Consider the following 21,102-nt stretch of genomic DNA (forward strand, 5'->3'; position numbering starts at 1 on the left):
ATCCATCATTGGGCCAGGTCCGTACTAGAGATTCCAACAACAACAAAAATGAAAATATGGCGAAGGAATCAACTTTTTAAATTTTTAAATTTATCGTGCATGAGTTTTGGAAGAATTTTAAATTCTAGGATTGAATAACTAAATAACTAAAAGGTAAAAATTAGCCTTCTGAAATTGATTCTACAAGTTGCAAAAAATGGTTACCACAAAAATATTTACGTGGTGCTAGCAGCTAGGAACCGGGGGAGAAATGCATATCCCTATGCATTTTGTTTCTATGTAGTGTGGATAATATGATTCATGTCCTACAATTTTGGGATTAGAAAGAAACAAGGACCGCCCATCTTTTAATTATGTCGGAATAATTAACCAAAATATCGAGTAGTACAGTATAAGCTGAACAACTAAGGTCCCATAACATTCATATAAAGTCGTTTTTATTTTGCTTAACTATAATATACTATGCATTGGTCAACACCATAAATATACCAGCCAGAGATCTTTAACACATGAATTGACTAGAGAATGGTAATACAACAACTATTTTGAATGTGACCATCACCAACGTTTGTTGGTTTTGTAAGCCCCAAAAACTCAATTAAATATGAGACTATGATACGAAGTACTAATAAATAAATAAAGAGAAGTAACTTTATTTCTTCTGGCTGAATACAAGTGAGTTAGTCAATTCATAGTGGTGTGTCTCTCCCTCAAGGGTCTCCATCGGCACTATGGACCTTTTATCACAAGGCACGTGAAGAGCTCTATCTTAATAACAAGTTACAAAAACTATATGTATCCCCACCCTTACCCATGTGTTTTCATTTCATAATATCATATTAATATTTCCGAACCAAATGTCTTTTAATTGGTTTATCTTATCTTGTTGATTATATTGTCCATAATAATTAATATATTTAGATTGATAGTGAGTCATACATTCTTTTGTTTTAGAACACTTATATTGTGATTTTGTTGAAACTTTAAAATATATTATTTACACTATTGTGCTTTTATCAAGTTCAAGTGTCAATATAAACCAACACGAGATCAATTTTAATTTAAGGTTTCAATCTAAAACCATCGGAAAATCGGAAGTAATATTCACTCTCTTTTTTCCATTCCTCTAACTCTACCTTATAGCTAAGTTGTTGCATTTTCCCACCACCATTGTCGTCCGCATCCAACATTGTTGTTATCTTAAATCAACCGCAAATTTCATGATATTAGTGGTATCTAAAAAAATTTGGGCTCTTGTCTTGCAGAACTGATTTATAAAATACTATTTTAAATCGGTCAATGTACGATCCATGTAAGTAAGTTTTACAAGTTAAATTTTCAGGTTAATTGAACATTGCTTTTTTGATAATTCTCTTTAAATTAATTTTTTAAAGCTATTGTTTACATCGATTTGTTAATCAATTAAAAAAAATGTTTTTGAATCGATTAGAACATACTTATATGCGGTAGTGTGTGTATATTGTATGTTTTTATAAAAATATTATGAACCATATATATGATTTTTACCTCTAATTTAATGGAGACAATTTTAAAACCCTATACATAAGTCTAGTCCAGGTCAAATGACTCAAATCTGAGTAGGATATGACTAAATGGACTTGAAGTACAAATAAAATAATAATGCTTAAGGGAATATAGTTTATGCAATATTTAGTAAATACTATATAATATACATGTACGTAGGGTCTATTTAATTTGCAAAATAATAAATATTAGACAAAATAGTATATAATAACAAACTAATTTTAAGTTATTGTACAGCTTTTTTTGTCCCGTATAATATTTAATAGACAATATACATTATACAGTATGAAATAAAATTTACTATGTACTATTCTCTATGATATATCTATATATAATTTTTATTAATTTAAATATTAATAGAGAGAAATAGGGAAGGGAAGAGAAAAACATAAAGAGAGGATGGGGCGGGGGCGAAGCCTCTCAAGTCTATGGGTAGTTTTGGCTACCTAAAAAATATTATTTTTTAAAATAAGTAGGTATAGTTTTATATTTAACTACCTTAATTTTATATATTTATTTACCTTAAATAAGTTTATTAGTAAAAAATAAAGAAAAACACAAGTAAAAAAATTGTCACTTAATTAATATATCTTTCCGTACCATAACTTCAAATAAAATCTTTTTTATAAATAAAAAATGTGAAGACATTATTTATAAATAAAATTGACAATGAATTTCTTATAAATAAATTAATGTCGAAAAGTATATTGCTATATATTATCATAGATTTAATAATAGATAAATTTAATTCCTTAAAATATAATTGAACGTTATTTTTCTATACAACCATTTTTTTTATTAATGCGATTTTAATTTGTATTTTTTAAAAGTAAATATTAATATGATTTATTTCCTTTAATGGTTAAGTGTATTATAGTAATTTTAAATTTTTATTTTACTCCTTGTAGAATTATAGCTCCGCGGCTGGAAAGGAGAGAGAATGAGAGATGTAAAGGAGAGGTTGGAGGGAAAGAAGGGGAAGGGAGATAAAGATATAAGATAAAAGAGAGAGGGTATAGAGAGAGAAGGCAAAAGAGATTGTAGGAGGGAATATTGTTTGAGTAGAAAATAAAATGATACATCTCTTCCTTTTTAAATACATCTTAAATAAAAATATATAAATGATTTAAAGAATAAATAAACTTTAAAATTAATTTGTTTTATATATTAGACCTTTTTTTTTATAAAATGTTTTATAATTAAGATCGGATGAAATATATCCGTATGTAATAGTAGTACTATTATTTCAAAATACATTATATTAATTAATTCATTAATATTATGAGAAGATAACCATTATAATTAGTAGTAGGTTAATAAATGTATTTTTTTTTAAATTAAATGACTTAGTTAACATTCTTAATAGAGTTTTAATTTATGTGTATTATTGGTGTAAAAAATTTAAGTAGTCGGTTAATCATGATCAATCATATTAATGACTTTATAAATAATTATGACAAAAGTCAAATATTATTAATTATTTAATGATTATAATTGATTGACACTGCATAAATTTTTTAAACTAATAAATATATAAATTAAATTATTTTTAATAAGTGTGAAAATAATTTGAATTCAGATGAATTATATATTTTTTACTCTACTTCAATCTTAAAAAATAAATATAAAAAAATTAAGAAAAACCGACTTAGTCTAAAGTCTAGGGTTTTCTTTGTCTATTAAACATAGTAGTAGAAGACAATTCAATAACTTGACTTATAAGAATCCATTTCTATTGCAACATGATGAAAAATCTATTTTGTTGTGCAACATGATAAAATGTATTAGCAAGTTGCTAGAATGGAGTTTGTTAACCAAATATTTCCGATTATGAATGCCACCACACAATCACTTTGAAGAAAAGCTGCTACTAATTAAGTTTGAACAAATACTCCTTTTAGGGACAGGTAAGCGACTACCTTAAACTTGCAATTCATGAACGTCGAACTTACAATCCAAATTCAGATTCATGAACTTGTGATTCTTTTTTCTAGAGGAAAATTTGTGAGAGTGAAAGAGATGAAGAGTGAAAGAAAAAATTTATGTCGATCACCCCAAACTTTTTAGTCTACGTCCAACTTAGATGATCAATGAAGTATCTATATTGACATTAACTTATAGGGTTTTGGTTTTGCATTCAATGTGGTTGTTGAAGGATATTCAATTTACCCAATTTATAATTCTGTAAATTAAACTAACACCATATACACGAATAAAATTACATTCAAGTATTAATGGCTTTGATTTTTTACTTTATCTTCAGAATTTAACTATCATGTGCTTTTAGAATTGTTAATCATTTTAAATATAAAATTTTTTAATTGAAAAAAAAATTAAATTCTTAAGGAATTGAATACATAAATTTTAAGATAATATTTGTATATTTAATATTTTATAATGTTTTTATGCAGCATAGGTTAACATTTGTCTTATTGTTTCTTTTTATGAACCATTATCTTGATCTTTTGATATAGGATCATTTTAAAAAAAAAAATTGTATACATTAATAATTTCTTAAAAAATTTCCTTATTTAATTTATTATTGGAAAACGTAATTTTTTCCTTTTTATGATATATATTGATGATTTTAGAGGTAAATATATAAAAGTAACACAATACTATTTAGATAAATTTATTAATATTTTTTATAAATAAAAGACATAAGAATTACAATATTGTCAATACCTCTTCCAATCATTTATTATAACTTTTAAATTAATTATAATAAAAATTAGATATTTCAATGATTAAACAATTTTGATTTATTAATAATATAAAAATTATTTACAATAATAATATATGAATTATATGCACGTCATGTGAATGACTATTTTACTTTTTCTTGGCCAAGCTTTGTCTTTTACATGTGTGTTAATTAATGTAATAATCGGTGCCAATCACATGCAAAAATATTTTTATAAATTTTACAAATATTTTATAAATTATTGAAATACACGAGGTAGTCCAGAACTCCAGATTAAAAAAATTATGGCAGGATTAAACTCTATATCGACACGGCAATATTAAAAAAAAAACAAATATGAATAAAGTATATTAAATATCAACGTGTTATAATGTTAACACTACAATATGAATCAAATGCTTTAATTTAAAAAAGGAAACTCAATAATTACACGTGCTATCTGATTATTTATTAAAAAACACTTAGCATTTTGTCAAGAAAAAAGTATCACACGTGTCATCGTTCATCCAATGATTATCACAAGCTAAACTTATCTAATATAATAAATAATTAAAAGTATTATTTGATGTTGATCTGATAATTCGATAATTAATTATACATTCAATTTTGAAAATGACAAATAAATATATAATTTTTTTTAAAATAAATACAACAATTAAAAACAATAAAATACTTTATTTAATCTATTAATTAAAATTAGTATATTTTATATTAAATTAAACTCATCTCTATAAAACTAATTTATAATATATATGATGATTGTTCCTCTTTATAAACTATTAGGTTCAATAAATATATGAATAATAAATAATCCAATTGGATAACCTTCGATATTATATTAAATTTTATAATAAATGTATAAATGATAAATAATCCAATTGAATAGGCTTCGATACTATATTAAATTTTATAGTGTATCTAACTCAATTCTACAAAATTAATTTATACAATAAAAAAAAATTACTAGTCATTCAAATATTTTGACACTTTACCTCTATATTTATATTAAATTCTAATTTTGTCCTCCACTTCATTTTATTAAAATTCAGTAAAAAAATATTTTAAGCATTTGAAAAATAAAAAAAATTCAAAATTCCATATTTTTTGCACTGAAAAATAAATCTATTAACGTCGACCAGCCTACACTATCTTTGACGCTTTACTAAAAACCAAGAAAACAACATGTCGAATTCCGTGATAGTAACATCCAAATTTGTGTAGGCCACACAGACTTAACATTAATTTTTTGACAAATTAATTATAAATTCTTCTGAATTTTTCATCTTTTAAAAAATTCAATATTTTGAATTTTTGTTATTTTAAAAATTACAAAACATAAATGTACTTTAAAATTTATTATAAAAATTTCAAATATTTTAAAAAATAAAATATTTTGAACTTAAAATATATTCCAAAATTTTCAAATAAATGAAACATTAAAAAAAAAACATATTCCAAAAATTTAAAACAAAAAATATTCGACATATTGAAAAATATAATTAATTTGTACATTTCTATAAAAAAAACTAATGCCGAGTTTTGTGTGGATTAATAAACGCTAACCTTCCAATTTCAATAAAAAATATTATAAACTTTTTAATTTTTAAAAAATTTGATATTCCAAACTTTTATGTTTTTAAAAAATTCAGAAGTGATAAAAATATTATTTTTATTCTTAATATTTTTAACAAATTATTAAATGAATTTTTTTGTAATTTTAATAAAATTAGAACGATTAATTATTGAAATGTGGAGTAAAATTTAAATATTTTGAAATAAGAATCCATACAAGATATCTAAAATAAATAACATCTGAAAGACAAAATATTTGAAGGAGAGACATAAAAAGTGCATTGTGTTTGCATTTATTTCTAAAGCCTGTAAAAATTAAATAAGAAGTAGATATATACAGTGAAGGTGACCCCAGCAAGTAATGTACAGCTCCCCAAATTGTCCCACCACACATCACTCCTTTAAAATCTTCCCCCCTTAACCATTTCTGACTTCCCATTAATGTCCCCATTTCAATTTCATCTTCTTTTTTTTCATTTTTTTTGAATCCCACCTTTTTTTATTTCTCTTCCCTTCTTCCCCCTAAAAACAGAGTTATGATGAAGAAAAAAACATTGAACTTTTCTTCTCTTCTTAGAAACACAGAACTCAAATATTCATCATCCTCATGGCCTTGGCCTTTGTATTGTCACCAACCAAAAACTCTCTCTTTTAGAGTTGATAACAAAGATGACACATTCAAAACCATTAACTCAGCTTACTTGGAAGATTCTGATTCTAGCTTTTCAAAACACTCTGAGGAATTCAAAATAGGAGATTCCATCGAAACAACAATCCGTGGATTGCGTTCCGATCGTTTTTTCTTCGAACCCGATGAGACTAATTCCATTTTAGAGGCTAATAAAGTTGCTGCTGAAGGAAATGGAACTCAAAGCTTGCCATTCAAAGATAGTGTTGTTTTGTCTATGGAATCTCAAGACCCTTATGTCGATTTTCGAAAGTCTATGGAGGAAATGGTAGAAGCTCATGATGTTAAAGATTGGGAGTGTCTTCAAGAGCTTTTGTGTTGGTATTTGAGAGTCAATGAGAAAACTAATCATGGTTATATTGTTGGTGCTTTTGTTGATTTGTTGGTTGGTCTAGCATTTGCTTCTACTTCTTCTTCTTTTTCTTCTTCATCTTCTTCCCAATCCATTTCTTCTCCTTTGTCTTTCTATAGTTCTTCTATGTCTTCCTCCTACGACACTCGTTGTGTTTCTTGTTTGGAAGCTCGCGAGGAGGAGGTTAATATTCCTAGTTCTTCTTTGTTGTTAGAACAAGTTAGAGAGGATATTGATCTCGAAGATGAAGCTGAAGCTTCTGATACTGATACTGAAGTTTCAGCTTCATCTTCTTCATCAACTATTTAATCTAATTAAGTTTTATGAAAATAATTTTTAATTATGTATAACGAATAGTACTAGTTATGTAATATAAAGTAACATTTTTCTTCTTAATGATTTTCCATGCTTAATTTTTGTCTATCTTACACAATGTGTGGTTGTATTTTTGTGTTCATGAATGTCACACGTGTGGTTAAAAATGCAACCGTGTGAGTGTATATTCATGAGATGAGTTAAGATAGTCACTTTCTATTTCCTATAGTACTGAATGGGAAGAAATAGATGTGGAAATTTCTATTTTTGTCTAAATTAATTATGTCATCCCTACCATATATGTATAGTCATAATCTTTTGTAAATCTATGTACTTTATGTAGCAAAATGACAGCAAATCTCTATTGCTTTCCCTGAAATAGACAGTGTATCCTCTTTCTCCATATGAACATTGTTTACTTGGCCAACATGACTTTATTTATAGAAAATTAATAAATGTACTATATTTATGAATGGTTAAAGAAAAGAAAGAGGTTAGCTTGTTAGGTTAGTGTTTTGCTTCAACGGCATTGCATAATTTATGACATACATAGTTCTATGCGGGTAACTTGTAAATTGTTGCAAGCTAGGTCTCCTATGTTGTCCTATATAAGATTAAATATGCCGAAAAGTATTGATAAGTGGAGACAAAGAAACATATTTTTTTATATATATTTAACACTTTTGTTTAATTTGTATTGAAAATTATTTATTTTATTGTACCACCAAAGCTTTTATTTTGTATATTTAGTCCTTTTCAAACACTTATTAAATAATTAAAAATACAATGAGCTTTTATTGAAATTATATAATATTTTATGTATTACAAATTATATTTTTTTAAATAAATTATTATATTCATAGTCGTGATTTAAAATTATATACAAAATAATAACACGTATTGAAAAATATGTTGCTAAGTTTAATCGTAACCATAGAACTATATATAATCAAAAACACATATGGTATGATAAGAATAGTAGATAATCAATTTTTTAAATGTTTGTTAGGTTTTACTGTGACAAAAACGATTTAAATAAATTGATTCTATAAAATATATTTTTATTAAAATTGAGTGGAAGATAAAGTAATTTATATCTAGATAAATTTACGTGAAAATGAATTGAATGATAAATCAAATGTTAAAAAGTAATTTTAAAAGTACAAACTATCAATAATAATTTTAAGTTATAATCAATTCTAAATATAAAATAAACTATATGCAAAATCAATCAAAAGTCTCAAAATTCTAGATTTATAAAATCAATTTTACATGTTCCAAAAGTAAAATCAAATATAGATCTATATATAAATAGAGATTTAGTTTCAAATCAATTATTATAAACAAATATCGGATATCAAAAGTGAACTCTTAAACACATTTAGTACGTATTTTATTATACGACAAAAATAAATAAATGTAAATGATTAATTTTAATTAAAATTGACTTGAATATATTGATTTATATATAAATACATTTAAGTAAAAATAAATTCAAATTTAAAAATCAAGTAAAAAACCACACATCCTCAAAACTTTAAATTAAAACAATTTCTAAAAACAATCAATTTTAATGTCTAGACTAAGATTCGAGATGTCAGATTCCCCAAATTAAAATGTGGAGATATTTTATCAACACAATAGAATCAGATTGGCAACCCCAAAAAGATAGTGATCTTGTGCAACTCAAACACACGTGTAGTTACCCCAAAAGTGGGACATCCACCATCGGATATGTGGCATATTTAGTTAATGAAAAGCTTGATAATGTGAAGAAGATGAGAACCGTTAGTTTTGAATTAAGGTTAGTCATAATAAAATGATGTGTACAAATTAATCCAGCACATAATGTTGGCGTGGTCCTTCTGAACTCATGTCCTTCGTCTGCACCAACATTATCATATCATATAGGTCTTGGTCCAGAGAAGCAAACTGGAGAATCCACATCCCTTTAGCTATATATATCATATATATACCACTTGTGTTGAACAACATTGTCTTTTTATGGACCTAAGTTTTTTGTGTTTCAATTTAATTTGGAATGTAATTCATGTTTTCGAATCCAATTTTTTGCTGCCTACACTGCAACATTCAGGACTCGTACAAAAAAACTACTGTCAATTATTTCAGCTTTGCAATCACTAAATAATTATTAATTTGGATGAAATGTAAATAAAAATGATATATTAATTTTTTAATTTTAATTTATATTCGAGAGAGTATTCAATTAATTATTTTAGTGTAAATAAAAATTTAGATTTAGAGACACATTGGAAAAACCATTAAATTTATTGAAGATTTATAATTAAATTCATATGTAATATATTATATTTGAATCAAATATTTGATGATCTATATGATCGAAGATATATAATAGAATTTACGTTTAATTAATTAGTTACATGATTCTGAACTTGAAATCAAACTACAACGAGTGTTGGTGGTTAATGTGATTAGTTCAAATTCAATTTCACAATGTATATTCTCAAAGTAATTCCATATTTTCACAATATTCTCACCAAATAATTTAATATCCTTATCCTGAATTATCCACCTAATAGAGCTAAAGATCTGAAATAAATGTCATTCACTTTTAAAAATACTAGTGGTTGATGTTAAAGCGAGAGTCCACATACGGTGTTGAGAGGATGAAAGGAACACACTCTGGATTTTTATTGATAACAACATGAAATTAAATATATTTGCCAAATCCAGCCACAACAAGTCCCTCTCCATCCTATATATAAATGGTTAAAAGAAGATATTTGCAAAAACATGTGCAGTTATTGGAAATATTCATTTGGGTATAAACATAAATAGATAGATGTTTAAACACGCCAAAAAATAATAAATAATAAATAGATAAAGACAAAAAAAATAATTAAAATAATTATATATATATATATATATGTTTTTTATTTTATAAATGTACTCAAATATTATTTATTTATACTCGTATATAAACAAGTATTTCTCTCAAAATATACTTGTTTTATCATTTGTGTGTATTCTATTTTATACATAGCAATTGAATCTTACTTACGCCTCTAACTTATCTGAAAATAGAGCTAAGCCATTCAAATTCGAAAAACAAAATAACTGACACATGCAGTTTTAGTTAGTTTAACTTTATTTGATTTCTATTGTTGTGATGAAATGTCACATCAATATCCCACAAAGACATTAAATATATATCTCTAAGAGTTTAATTTATATATCATGATAATGATAAGATAATAAAAAAAAAAAAACTATGTACTATTAATTGATTACAATCACCAAATTGTCAATTAAAAATATTGATATATTAATAATATAAATTGTTTTATACTTAATATTGAATTAAAATTATTTATATAAATATTGGATCTTTTGTTGGAAGTATACAATAAATCTTAGATAAAAAAAGATAAAATTGATGATGATGATGATGATGATAAATATTACATAAATAAATTCTAAAACGTGTGTATTACACTAAATTTTAGGTTCGATTCGTCGTGTTAATCTATATATATTGAATGCAAACTGATTAACCAGCAAATTTTCTTTATGATACTTTTGAATGAATGACACATTTACATTAAACTCATTGATCAATGATAGTTTATATAATAAAGTTTATTCATTTACTCTCGTATATTAGAGAAAATAAGAATAAGAAATAACTCATAAATATTTTTTATAAAAATTTGACCCATGTAAACATGAAATTCGAGTTCTTTTTTCTGCCTATAAAGTGTATCTATTTATATATAAACTCATATTAATTAATGAAAGAAAATAACTTTTAAAAAAGTCTGCAACACTTAATAGTTTAATAGATACATTGATTTGATAACTAATAAATATATTAAACTCAAATATTGCAACCACTTAGTAATTATTACGTTAAATTATTAAATTTTGTTACATTACTATAACTATTATAAAATTCTAAATATATTTTGTAAATTTTCTCACAATAAGTTCGTTAGTTAATTGGTATTATATTTTTTTCTTCTTAAAATACAAAAAATCTATAAAAAAAAAATACAAAAAACAGATTACCATTATGTAATGAACAAATGGTTGGGATGTGTCATTAGGATAAGCGAGCTTAAACAAAGAAAACCGGATCAATCTTAGAGATAATAAGTTTAATAATAAACTAATGAGTACTATTTATTAATAGGTTGCTAACTCCAAAAACTGGTGTCCCCTTATATATGCCCTCTCTCCACTTGCTTTGTTTTGACTTAAAACACATTTTACAAAATCAAATTCAATTAAGGAGTTTGTTAAGCATAGATTCCTAGCCTATGATTTATGTCTACCACCGAAGCTTCTAAACCAGGTCTCTATCATTTTTTTATTATTTCACATGGAAACGTCAAGTTCTCTGCATAATATTGTAGCTTCTAATATTCAGTGATATTGTCGGTTGCATTTTAAGTATTTCTTTATAAAAGTATTCTTACTTTTTTATTTACTTTTGATTCGGTGTTTTCTCTCTTACAAATATGATATTTGTAAAAAAAGTGACAAGAATACGAGTACTTTTAATAATTTATTTTAAATAATAAATTTAACTAATTCAACGATGAATTATTAACGTAATATGATGAATTATTAACGTAATATGTGGATGATTAAACGCATCAAATTTTATATAAATTTAAAGTTATATAATTTAATTATGAATATTTATTTATATTTTTAAAAATTTATTTTAAATTATTTAATAAAGTATCAAATAATTTTTGAATTTTATAAAAATATGTCGAGTTAATCTATTTACTAATTTTTTTAATGAAATGATTAGATTAGTGATATTTATTATTTGCAATACATGATCTCATAATTACTCTTAAATTCAATGAGATATACCGAAAATAAAATTTTAACCACGAGAATGAGTTTAAGTGAATAAAAAACTAAATTAAATCTGTAAAAAGAGAGTAATCTCCACTAACAAGATGATGAATCTAACCAAATAAATTAAACTATTGTGACATAATAAACTTGAATTTAAATATTTGTATCAAGAATCACATTTCTAATTTAGACTGAAAGAGGTGGCAACATTACTTCCGGTGGATGGAGTGACAAACTAAATGTTTCTTTTTTCTTTCTGAAATAGTAATGTAAATATTAATTTTTATTAGAGGAGGAAATTGAGCACTACTCATCACTCCAATTCACACTTACGAGTGACTCAAAATAAAAATAATTACTATAGCACATTATTAGTAAATTGTTTATTAATTAAGAAAAAGAGTGCAGGTTTTACTTGTGTGTAATTAAGAGCTTGGGAGAAAGCAATCCGGGATGCAAACTTTAAGACGCCATAAACAATAATGTTTGGTCTAGTATTTAGTGAGATAATGACCTTACAATGATACTCTTATTTTTCGATAAATTTAAATATCCCATTGCTTTGTGTAGTGTGTTGCATTAAATGCAGCTCTGAGTAAATCCAACTCACTATCCCACCTTGGTTGGCCCTTTTGTGTTTTTGGAGAATTCACAACAAATCTTCTTTTGTTGTGTTACTGGGTACATTCAAATTATGTATCAACGGTTAAAACAAAAACAAAAACAAAATAGTACTAAAAGAGAGCAAAATGCCAAAAATAAATTGGGAAAGAAAAATACTACGTTTAAATTTTAGTACTTTTACATTTTGATTCGATATTTTTTTGAAAAAACATAATCAAGAAATATAGTGATTGTTGTTTTAACTAGGTGTGGTTTTGATTTATTTGAAACTTTTCAAAAAAATTGAAATGTTCGCTAACCTCTTTATCCATGTGCATTTGTGCGGCTTCTATAGTATGCATCACTTATATATTATATGTGGCAAAAATGCACCGTATATGTATTTAATTATAACTGGAAATCTATTGTCACTTTTAATTTTTTTAAAGTAAATCACTGAAATTTGACATTCATAAATTTAATGTGTCTTAAAAATACAAAGTTTGGACTTCAAGATAGATGGAAAGTTGTTCCTACTTGACAACATCAGTGACACTTCGGAAAGGGTTGGGATGCGAATGAGAGTTTGCAAATTCCCATTTCACTCGGAATAGAAATGGATTACAGAAGAGAACTAAAGGGAGCAATAGTGAAGGGATAAATGTCATAGTGATAATTTTTTTTTTAAATGAAGAATTTTTGTTCTAATTAAGAGAGTAAGTCAGTGTACTATTTCAATTTTGTCCGACCAATTAAAAAATTTTAAAAAAATAATACATCATAATAATATCTTTAATTTTATATATTTACGATCACATTTTATTGTACTGAAAAATTTCAAAAAAAAAAAATCAAAATTAAACTCAAAATCTTTTCCAATAATTGAGCTCACATTTTCATTGTCGTTTTAATAAAGTGTCCAATTTATATTATAAAAATATAAATAAATAAATAAATAAAAAGTAACAATAACTAACAAACACATAAAAATAATGTTTTTGGTAGAAATAGTACAAGTTTTCATCCTTCACATTTTAAACTTTTTATGTTTTCCTCTTTTTGAATCTTCAATAACTTTGCACTCTACCAAAAAGTAGAAGTCTCATCTTCACGTGCACTCTACCAAAAAGTAGAAGTCTCATCTTCACTTGTCACTCTATAATTTATGCAAAGCAATAGAAAAACTGAAATTCAATTTATCTCATAGACGCAACGATTCATCCTTGTAGCCTATAAATTGAGAACCACAATTTGGTTTAGGGGAGAGTTTTATTTTCCTAAAAAATTAGAATAGAGGAAATATAGTTCCTCTTTGTTTCTAAGATCAACAAAGAAAACCACCTTCTTCTTAAAATGTAGAGAGTTAGAGAGAGCTTGAGCCACAAATCACCACCTTCATCATCCTTTGCAAATCCCTTAAGAAACCATCATCAAATCCACCTCCGCAAGCACTACTGTCAGAGCGTCCGTACAACCACCTCTGTCAACTTTGACCTCCGACGAACCACCACCATGAGCACTACCCGAGACGTCCACTCAACCACCAACGTCAACTTCGACCCTCGACGAACCACCACCGCAAGCAACTCCCTTTTCGTGGTCGTTTTTTGTGTCTATGTTATCTCTCATTCTCTATCTCTTAACAATGAAGCTCATTTCTCTCTACGTGTGTTTGTTTATTTGTTTTAAAAGAAAAACATTCACAATAAATAAATATTAAATGAATTAGATGTGACATTTTTTAAAGTTTGAGTTGTTAAGACTCAAGTTGTAACACTTGGTGACTTTAAAACTCAATTTTAAAACCGAAAATAATTATAAAAACAATAATACTCTTAAACGGATTAACTAGATGAGACATCTTTTTACTCCTTAAGTTTTTGAGACACAAGTTGTGCAACTTGATAGTCTTAAAACTCATTTTTTTAAAATAATTATTCAAATCAAACTAACTTTTTCTTTCTTTTTTCTGTCAAAATATTTTTTTTTTATCAACAATAAAACACAATTTCTTTAAAAACAATCAATACATCCGCATTTTCTATCCAAGAACTACGTAAATTTGATTTCTCCATCGTACCAGGAGATACGTAGAAGCAAAATCACACTCTTGTCAAACACATTAATTAAAAAATCTTTTTTTTATTCTTTTTTTAAGCACATATATCTTAAAGAAACAATTGATATTCATATTTAATAATAGGGAAAAATTAATATATTTCAGTTAATATTAATTTTTGACTAATTAATTATAGGTAACCGTTTTGTAAGGAATGTCGTAGGGTGCTAATATATTCTCCCGAACTCAAAATTTGGTTTCAAATACCATTTTTTTATTTTTAAAATTTTTCAATATTTTATCTGTTTTAAAATAAATTTTAATGACGACTTCATTAAATTTGAGAAACGCTCGAAATTTTAGGTCGCGAGAATTAAAAAAAAGTTATTTAATTTTTTTTGAAGAAGTCAACCATTAGGAGACAACCTCTTAATTACCATTAACATCATATCAACTATCACAATACACTCAATAATTACAACTAAAAAAAACTCAAAAAGTGTGGAATTCAATTTTGTAAATATTATTGGCACAAAAAAACCATTAGATTGCGAAATATTATTACTAATAGTCTTAAATAGACAAAAATAATATGAAAAGAGAAAAAAAAATTATGACAACCAAATCCTCACAAAGCTCTATTCATTTCCTATATATAATAATCTTCATATTTTTATTTTTTTGTCTTTATTTTTAACTTTTATCTTTTCTCTAAACACTTTCTTTTTTACTACTATTATTCTTTATACTTCTTTTTTTCTCTTTGTTGGGTATCAATAAGTTTTTTTATTTATGTCTTCTTATTTTAAAATAATAAATTGAATTCATTTGTTTTAATTATATTTTTTACTTCAATATGACATAGTTGATATTATAGCCACGGAATTTTTTTTTTTGTGGTGTCTAAGATTTTCGTAAAGAGTTTCTTTTTAAGTGCATAGATTTGTGGCAGTTAAGATCCATATAATTTTTTTTAAAACTCGCATAGGTTAATAATAACTACAACTTTCAGAATTTTTTATTATTTAAAATATAATATAGTTTTGTGGCGACTTAAGACACCATAAATTTTTGCAATGCTTTTAAATTAATGGAATAATGGCCGCTACTATTAATGATGAATTGTTAACAATTTTAGTCAATGATTGAGGATTATTGACTATTAATTTCTTATAGTGAACATTAGAGTAAAAAGAGTAAAAAACCCTAAAATGTATCGATTCACCCCTACTATTGCATTGTGTGAGAGAACCTCTTAGATGATGTAACAAATTGAAAGAGACTAAAATAATTAACATTTAAGAAAGTTAGGGGTTATTTTAGAACTTCAACAAAACAAGAAACTAAAATTTCTTCTTTTAATAAAAAATTATTAATTTTGAATTAGACACGTCCATTGTAAGTGGCTATTTATATTTAAAACCAAAGATAATTTCATGAGGTAGGATTCATTTGAAAGTATTTTATTGCTTAATAGGTAAAAAGCCAATAAAAAAGAAATGGTGAAAGTATATGAAATACCAACATTTATTATTTATTTATATTTTTTATTTAAAGATATTAAGCATTCTGAAAAAATAAATCATTTCTTTTCATTTTTATACAGTCAAACAAAGAAAATAAATATTTTAATTTGCTTTTCTTTTTTCTCTATCTATAGGACCTTGTAAAATATTTTTGTTCTTTTTTATAAAAGAATTACAAGACCAATCACTTCTCTCTCTTAATAATCAAAGAGTTATTTTGAAAAGGAAATATAAATTGTTGACACATGTGAATATTACTTTTTATAATTCTTGTAAACTCATCAAAGGAATTTTCTATATAAAGACAATTTATAGTTCTATCAAACGTCTAAATAATCATTAATTTCTTTGTCTTCGAAAGATTAACCTAAATTTGGTTTGAGAAACTAAAAGTATTACGACGAAGGTGTATCGTTGGCTCCATACTACTAACATTTTCCTCTCTAACAAATTGGTAGTAACTATTAAAAAAAATATTTCACTTTTGTTCCTCTTATCCCTCTTGCCTTGAATATAATTAAACAAATGTACATATATATATATATATATATTAATATTTAAACTTAGATGGAGTACTTTATTTTCTTTCACTTTCTTTTAAACAGAACAGAACAATAATGTTAAAGTCCATGGTTCAGAAGTTCTCAAAATATGCAAAAGGGTCGTGACTAATGAAGCTCTCATCTCACGTAATTGAAAGTTGGGTGTATTAACTTCACTCTTCAATGCTTCAATCGCAATCTTACTTCAAATTCAATGATGCAGAACCTGACAACAACTATGCCAAATGATGATACTTCTCTTCTTTCAATCAATTGTCCTTCTTCCTTTCAAAACACTTAACAACATGATTCGAAATGGAAAATCTAGTTATAAGTTCCAACTTGAAATTTTCTTTTTTGTAGCTCAGATTTAAATGAAGGAAAATAAGTTCCAACTTGAAATACTCTTTAAAATTGTACTAAAATATAGGTCATTTAGACATGATTTTTTTTTATTAAGCATATATGTCCCTAAATTTGTACTAGATTGCCACAGGAATGAGAAAACTTACAGACTAATACCTTTTTTTACTTTATTTTTAAATATAAGACCTTTTTATTAAATCGTGAGAATTAATAAAGTTATTAGTCATATTTTCCTAAATTTATTATAAATTGATATTCTTATTTTTTTTCCATGTTTAGGCTTCACATTACTTAGTATTACTCACACAGAAAAATAAAAAATAATTAATTAATGGTATTTTGATAAAGAAAATAATTAATTAATACATTTAATTTTTTTGAAGATGCTTTAAAGCTAACACTTGGAGAGTGTAGTTGTGCACAGTTTATGTTTAAAAATAAAATTATAATGATTTTGACAAAAACTACACTTTAAAATTTCAACTAAATATAATTGATATCGTGATTTTGGCAAATTCACGTTCAATACAAACAGACACTGTAGGATTCAAATTTTGATGCTCCTTTTTGCATAAAGGTTGAGGAACAAAATGAAATATCAATCTTTAGGAAGTGTGTGGCACCTAGCAACTGATTCACTTTCTTCTCTTATAATTTTGAGCCAAAATTCAAATATCAACTCACTGTATAGAACATTAGCTAGTAAGTAGAGATTGTTAGCAAAACTAAAAAGACTTTCGTAAAACGTTCAATTCTCAATGTTCAGGAAAATTCGTAACGAAATAAATATTTGGTAACCAGAGAGGATAAAAAATTAGACTAAAATAGGTCTCATGTAAACCAATTTCATAAGAAGATCAGTAGCATAACCATAATCAAATGCAGTACACTACAATTATTTGACGAGGCTACTTGGACTCGATGCAAATTTACACATTTTCTACCCCTTAGAAGCACACCACATTCCAATAATCCTTCTATTGATCATTACTATAAATCAGAAAATAGATTAACAAATCTCTGGAATGTTTCTTGTGTAATTTAAAATATACTAACTCATAGAAAATTGTTTTAAGAGACTAGATTATTATTTAATTCTAACGTATGATGTTGATATCATTTTGAAGTACTACTAGTACCAGTATTATCAACTAATTTATTTTCCCCAAAAAAATTTTACAGCAAATTTTATACACATTAATATGAAAAAAGAGAAGTATTTCAAGTTCAAATATATGTTTCAATAAATCAAATGTCCATATAATTAATATCTGAATTGTATTTACTAGACACATTATCAACAAATTTTATGTCATGGTAAATGAAATAATCTAATCTCATTGTAAATGAAAGTCTTAATTTGGTGTCAGATTTAAATGCTTGCAGACCATTATCATCTATGAACTCAACCCTACCACACCCCTTTGTGTGGTTTAAATACACAATTAAAGCTACCTGCAGCCATATTATCAATGCTTAAGTAAATACATCATGAAGTTGAACTCAATGCATGCACTGTCACAGTAGTAATGAGAAGTGAATTCTGATATACATACACACATCAATTGAATTTGAAGCAATCTAGTAAGAAAACAAAAACAAAATGCAAGTAGGAGTATTGTGCCAACTGGCAAATTATTTTACTACTGAAAACAGAGAAAGGAAGATAAATAGTTACATAGGAAAGTGTAGTGATGTCAGACTCAAAAGTTTCTATTCTCATCTCATTGAAATGCATTAAACCATCTGTCCCTATAGCATCAGACCATTTTTATTATTGTAAATTAATTCAAATCCCAATGTCTATATTTTCCCACCACCATACAATTCCACTCAAAACTAAGCATTTACTTTGACCAAATCCTACACGCCAAAACAAAACTCAACGAACCAGACACACACAGTGCATGGATATGTATGATGTATATCCTATTCTGTTTTACATCGACTCTAACCCATCTTCGCACATTCAACTTGTCTCTCATTACATACTCATGAACTTATTTTTATCTAATGTGAGATTTGTGTTTTTTGCAATACACCCTTTGCAATTGACACAATTGGACTAGATCAATTATATAAATTGTAGGTAATCCAATTAATAGACTTTGATTTCATTTTTTTTTTTTGTCTAACTAATATTAACAAAATTAACTTACAAAATGATGAGTGTCTCTGTGTATTAACTTACAATTGAACTTATTGATTTGGGATTTGGATTTTTTTTTCCAATTGATCATAATCTATTGTGTATTGTGTATACAGACACAACATGGTCCAGGAAAGATGGAAATTAGCGCAATAGTCAATTCTTATTATAAATTAAACTTGCCACTTTCGAGGGATAATGAACCCAGCTTCGCAGCTAAAACTAGATTTTAAGAATCAGTTTATTTTCTTGCGTGTACTAGTGTAAATTGATCATATTGCAATAGAGATATTACTATTCAAATAAAAATATGCTTGTGCTAGTGTGAGAAAAAATCTTATATTGAATGAAAAAATTGATATTAAACTATATAAATAAAATGACTAACCATAAAAAAAAATAGATAACTCATATACTTAATATTTTAATATTTTGAATAAAGATGTGATGTCTAATTCATTTATATGATTATTTTTAAGTCAATGTGATGATCAATTGGACCCTCTCATGACCCAACAGTTCGCAATTACAATCGTAGTTGAATCACCAAAGGTTTAGGATGTTTTGACAATCACAGCATGACCGTGACAAAGGCATTAGTGATGCGGTCGCTCTAAACCCTCAAAACTATTATTTACTGCACGAATTGTGGATTTTATATTGAATGATCAAGCAAGCTGCAAAATCATGGTCAAGGGGGATAAATGGAAGGAGCATAGTTCTAAATTGTGCTTGTAGCTACCTAGCAAACCTTAATATTGTGACAATATATATATGTTTGTGTGTGTAACTGATGAAGATGTCGTTATTTGCGATAATAATACTGTTGTTAGAAACCTCTAAAACCATTACATTGCAATTGCAATTTATAACTATTGATAAGGAGATTGGTGTCATATAACTAAGATATTTAAAAATTCTTGAATAATTTAAAAAATATTAAGGATCATGACATAAACAGATATGTAATTTAAAATCTTGTTTTCTAAATGGGGCAAACAAATTTCCATTTTTACATTTGGATGATGATAGTCACCAAAATGTGCAGCACAATACAACGTTAGCAACATCATAATTATCATTAGCATAGCTCTTAATTAGATATAGCTGGACTACATTCAACCTAAAATACATAGCACATAGCGCAGCTATTCTTACAACAAGTACTACTTGGTTAAGGTTAACAGAGACCTTGCACGCATGGAGAGTATTTAAAACTCACGTGGCTTACGGGTACGTGCAGTGTGGACATTGGTTGAACTAGACCTCATAGAGAAAACCCCATTCCAAATCTCAGTGAAAGCTCTAACTATAACACCATGGTGATACGGTGCATTCAGCTGAAGAAAGCAGTTCAGAAGCTCTCTAAGATCATCTTTAGAGTATATCTCATTCTCCAATATCATTTGAAGCATTGAAGACCTGAAATCAAGATAAGGGTCTTCAGAATCTTTCTCCACAGCCACACCTTCTCCTCCAGCTCTGCCTAAACCTCCAACTCTTCTTTGGTCCTTTGCATAAGTCTCTGAATCAGACAAGTTTGAGGAATCAACGTACAAAGGAGAAAATGTTGTGGCAGTGTTGGTGGTGTTTGTTGTGCTGGTACTGTCATATTTGTCTTCAGTCCAAGGACCTGAGGAAGAATGGTTATTGTAAAGTTTGTGTTTTTGGTAAGTGGAGTTTCTAGGTTTTGGTTTTGGGTGGAATATGTGACTCAGCTTTAGCCTTCTGCAACTTCCACAGCCTAGTTTTACCGACACAGTGTTCAGAAGAAGCTTCTTTCTGGAGCCAGACATTGCTATGTTTTTTTGTGTTCTGTGACTG

The 21,102-nt window shown here is 26.5% G+C and overlaps 2 protein-coding genes across 2 annotated transcripts; one reads left to right on the plus strand and one right to left on the minus strand.

The window, feature by feature from the left end:
• The first annotated feature begins 6,194 nt into the window (after positions 1-6,194).
• LOC101497716 (transcription repressor OFP13) lies at positions 6,195-7,257 on the plus strand. The gene has a single exon (XM_004494176.4). The coding sequence runs from the start codon at positions 6,358-6,360 to the stop codon at positions 7,168-7,170; it is 813 nt and encodes a 270-aa protein (XP_004494233.1). The 5' UTR covers positions 6,195-6,357; the 3' UTR covers positions 7,171-7,257.
• Positions 7,258-20,227: 12,970 nt separating this feature from the next.
• On the minus strand, positions 20,228-21,096 carry LOC101498037 (uncharacterized). The gene has a single exon (XM_004494177.4). It carries the CDS (start codon positions 21,072-21,074, stop codon positions 20,490-20,492), a length of 585 nt encoding a protein of 194 aa, XP_004494234.1. The 5' UTR covers positions 21,075-21,096; the 3' UTR covers positions 20,228-20,489.
• Between the last annotated feature and the right edge of the window lie 6 nt (positions 21,097-21,102).

The sequence above is a fragment of the Cicer arietinum genome, chromosome 3 (assembly GCF_000331145.2).
Source record: "Cicer arietinum cultivar CDC Frontier isolate Library 1 chromosome 3, Cicar.CDCFrontier_v2.0, whole genome shotgun sequence".
In the NCBI taxonomy this organism is placed as follows: Eukaryota; Viridiplantae; Streptophyta; class Magnoliopsida; order Fabales; family Fabaceae; genus Cicer; species Cicer arietinum.

Excerpts from the sequence above, each read along its gene's own strand:
- LOC101497716 (XM_004494176.4), top strand. The coding sequence starts at position 6,358 with ATGATGAAGAAAAAAACATTGAACTTTTCTTCTCTTCTTAGAAACACA.
- LOC101498037 (XM_004494177.4), bottom strand. The coding sequence starts at position 21,074 with ATGTCTGGCTCCAGAAAGAAGCTTCTTCTGAACACTGTGTCGGTAAAA.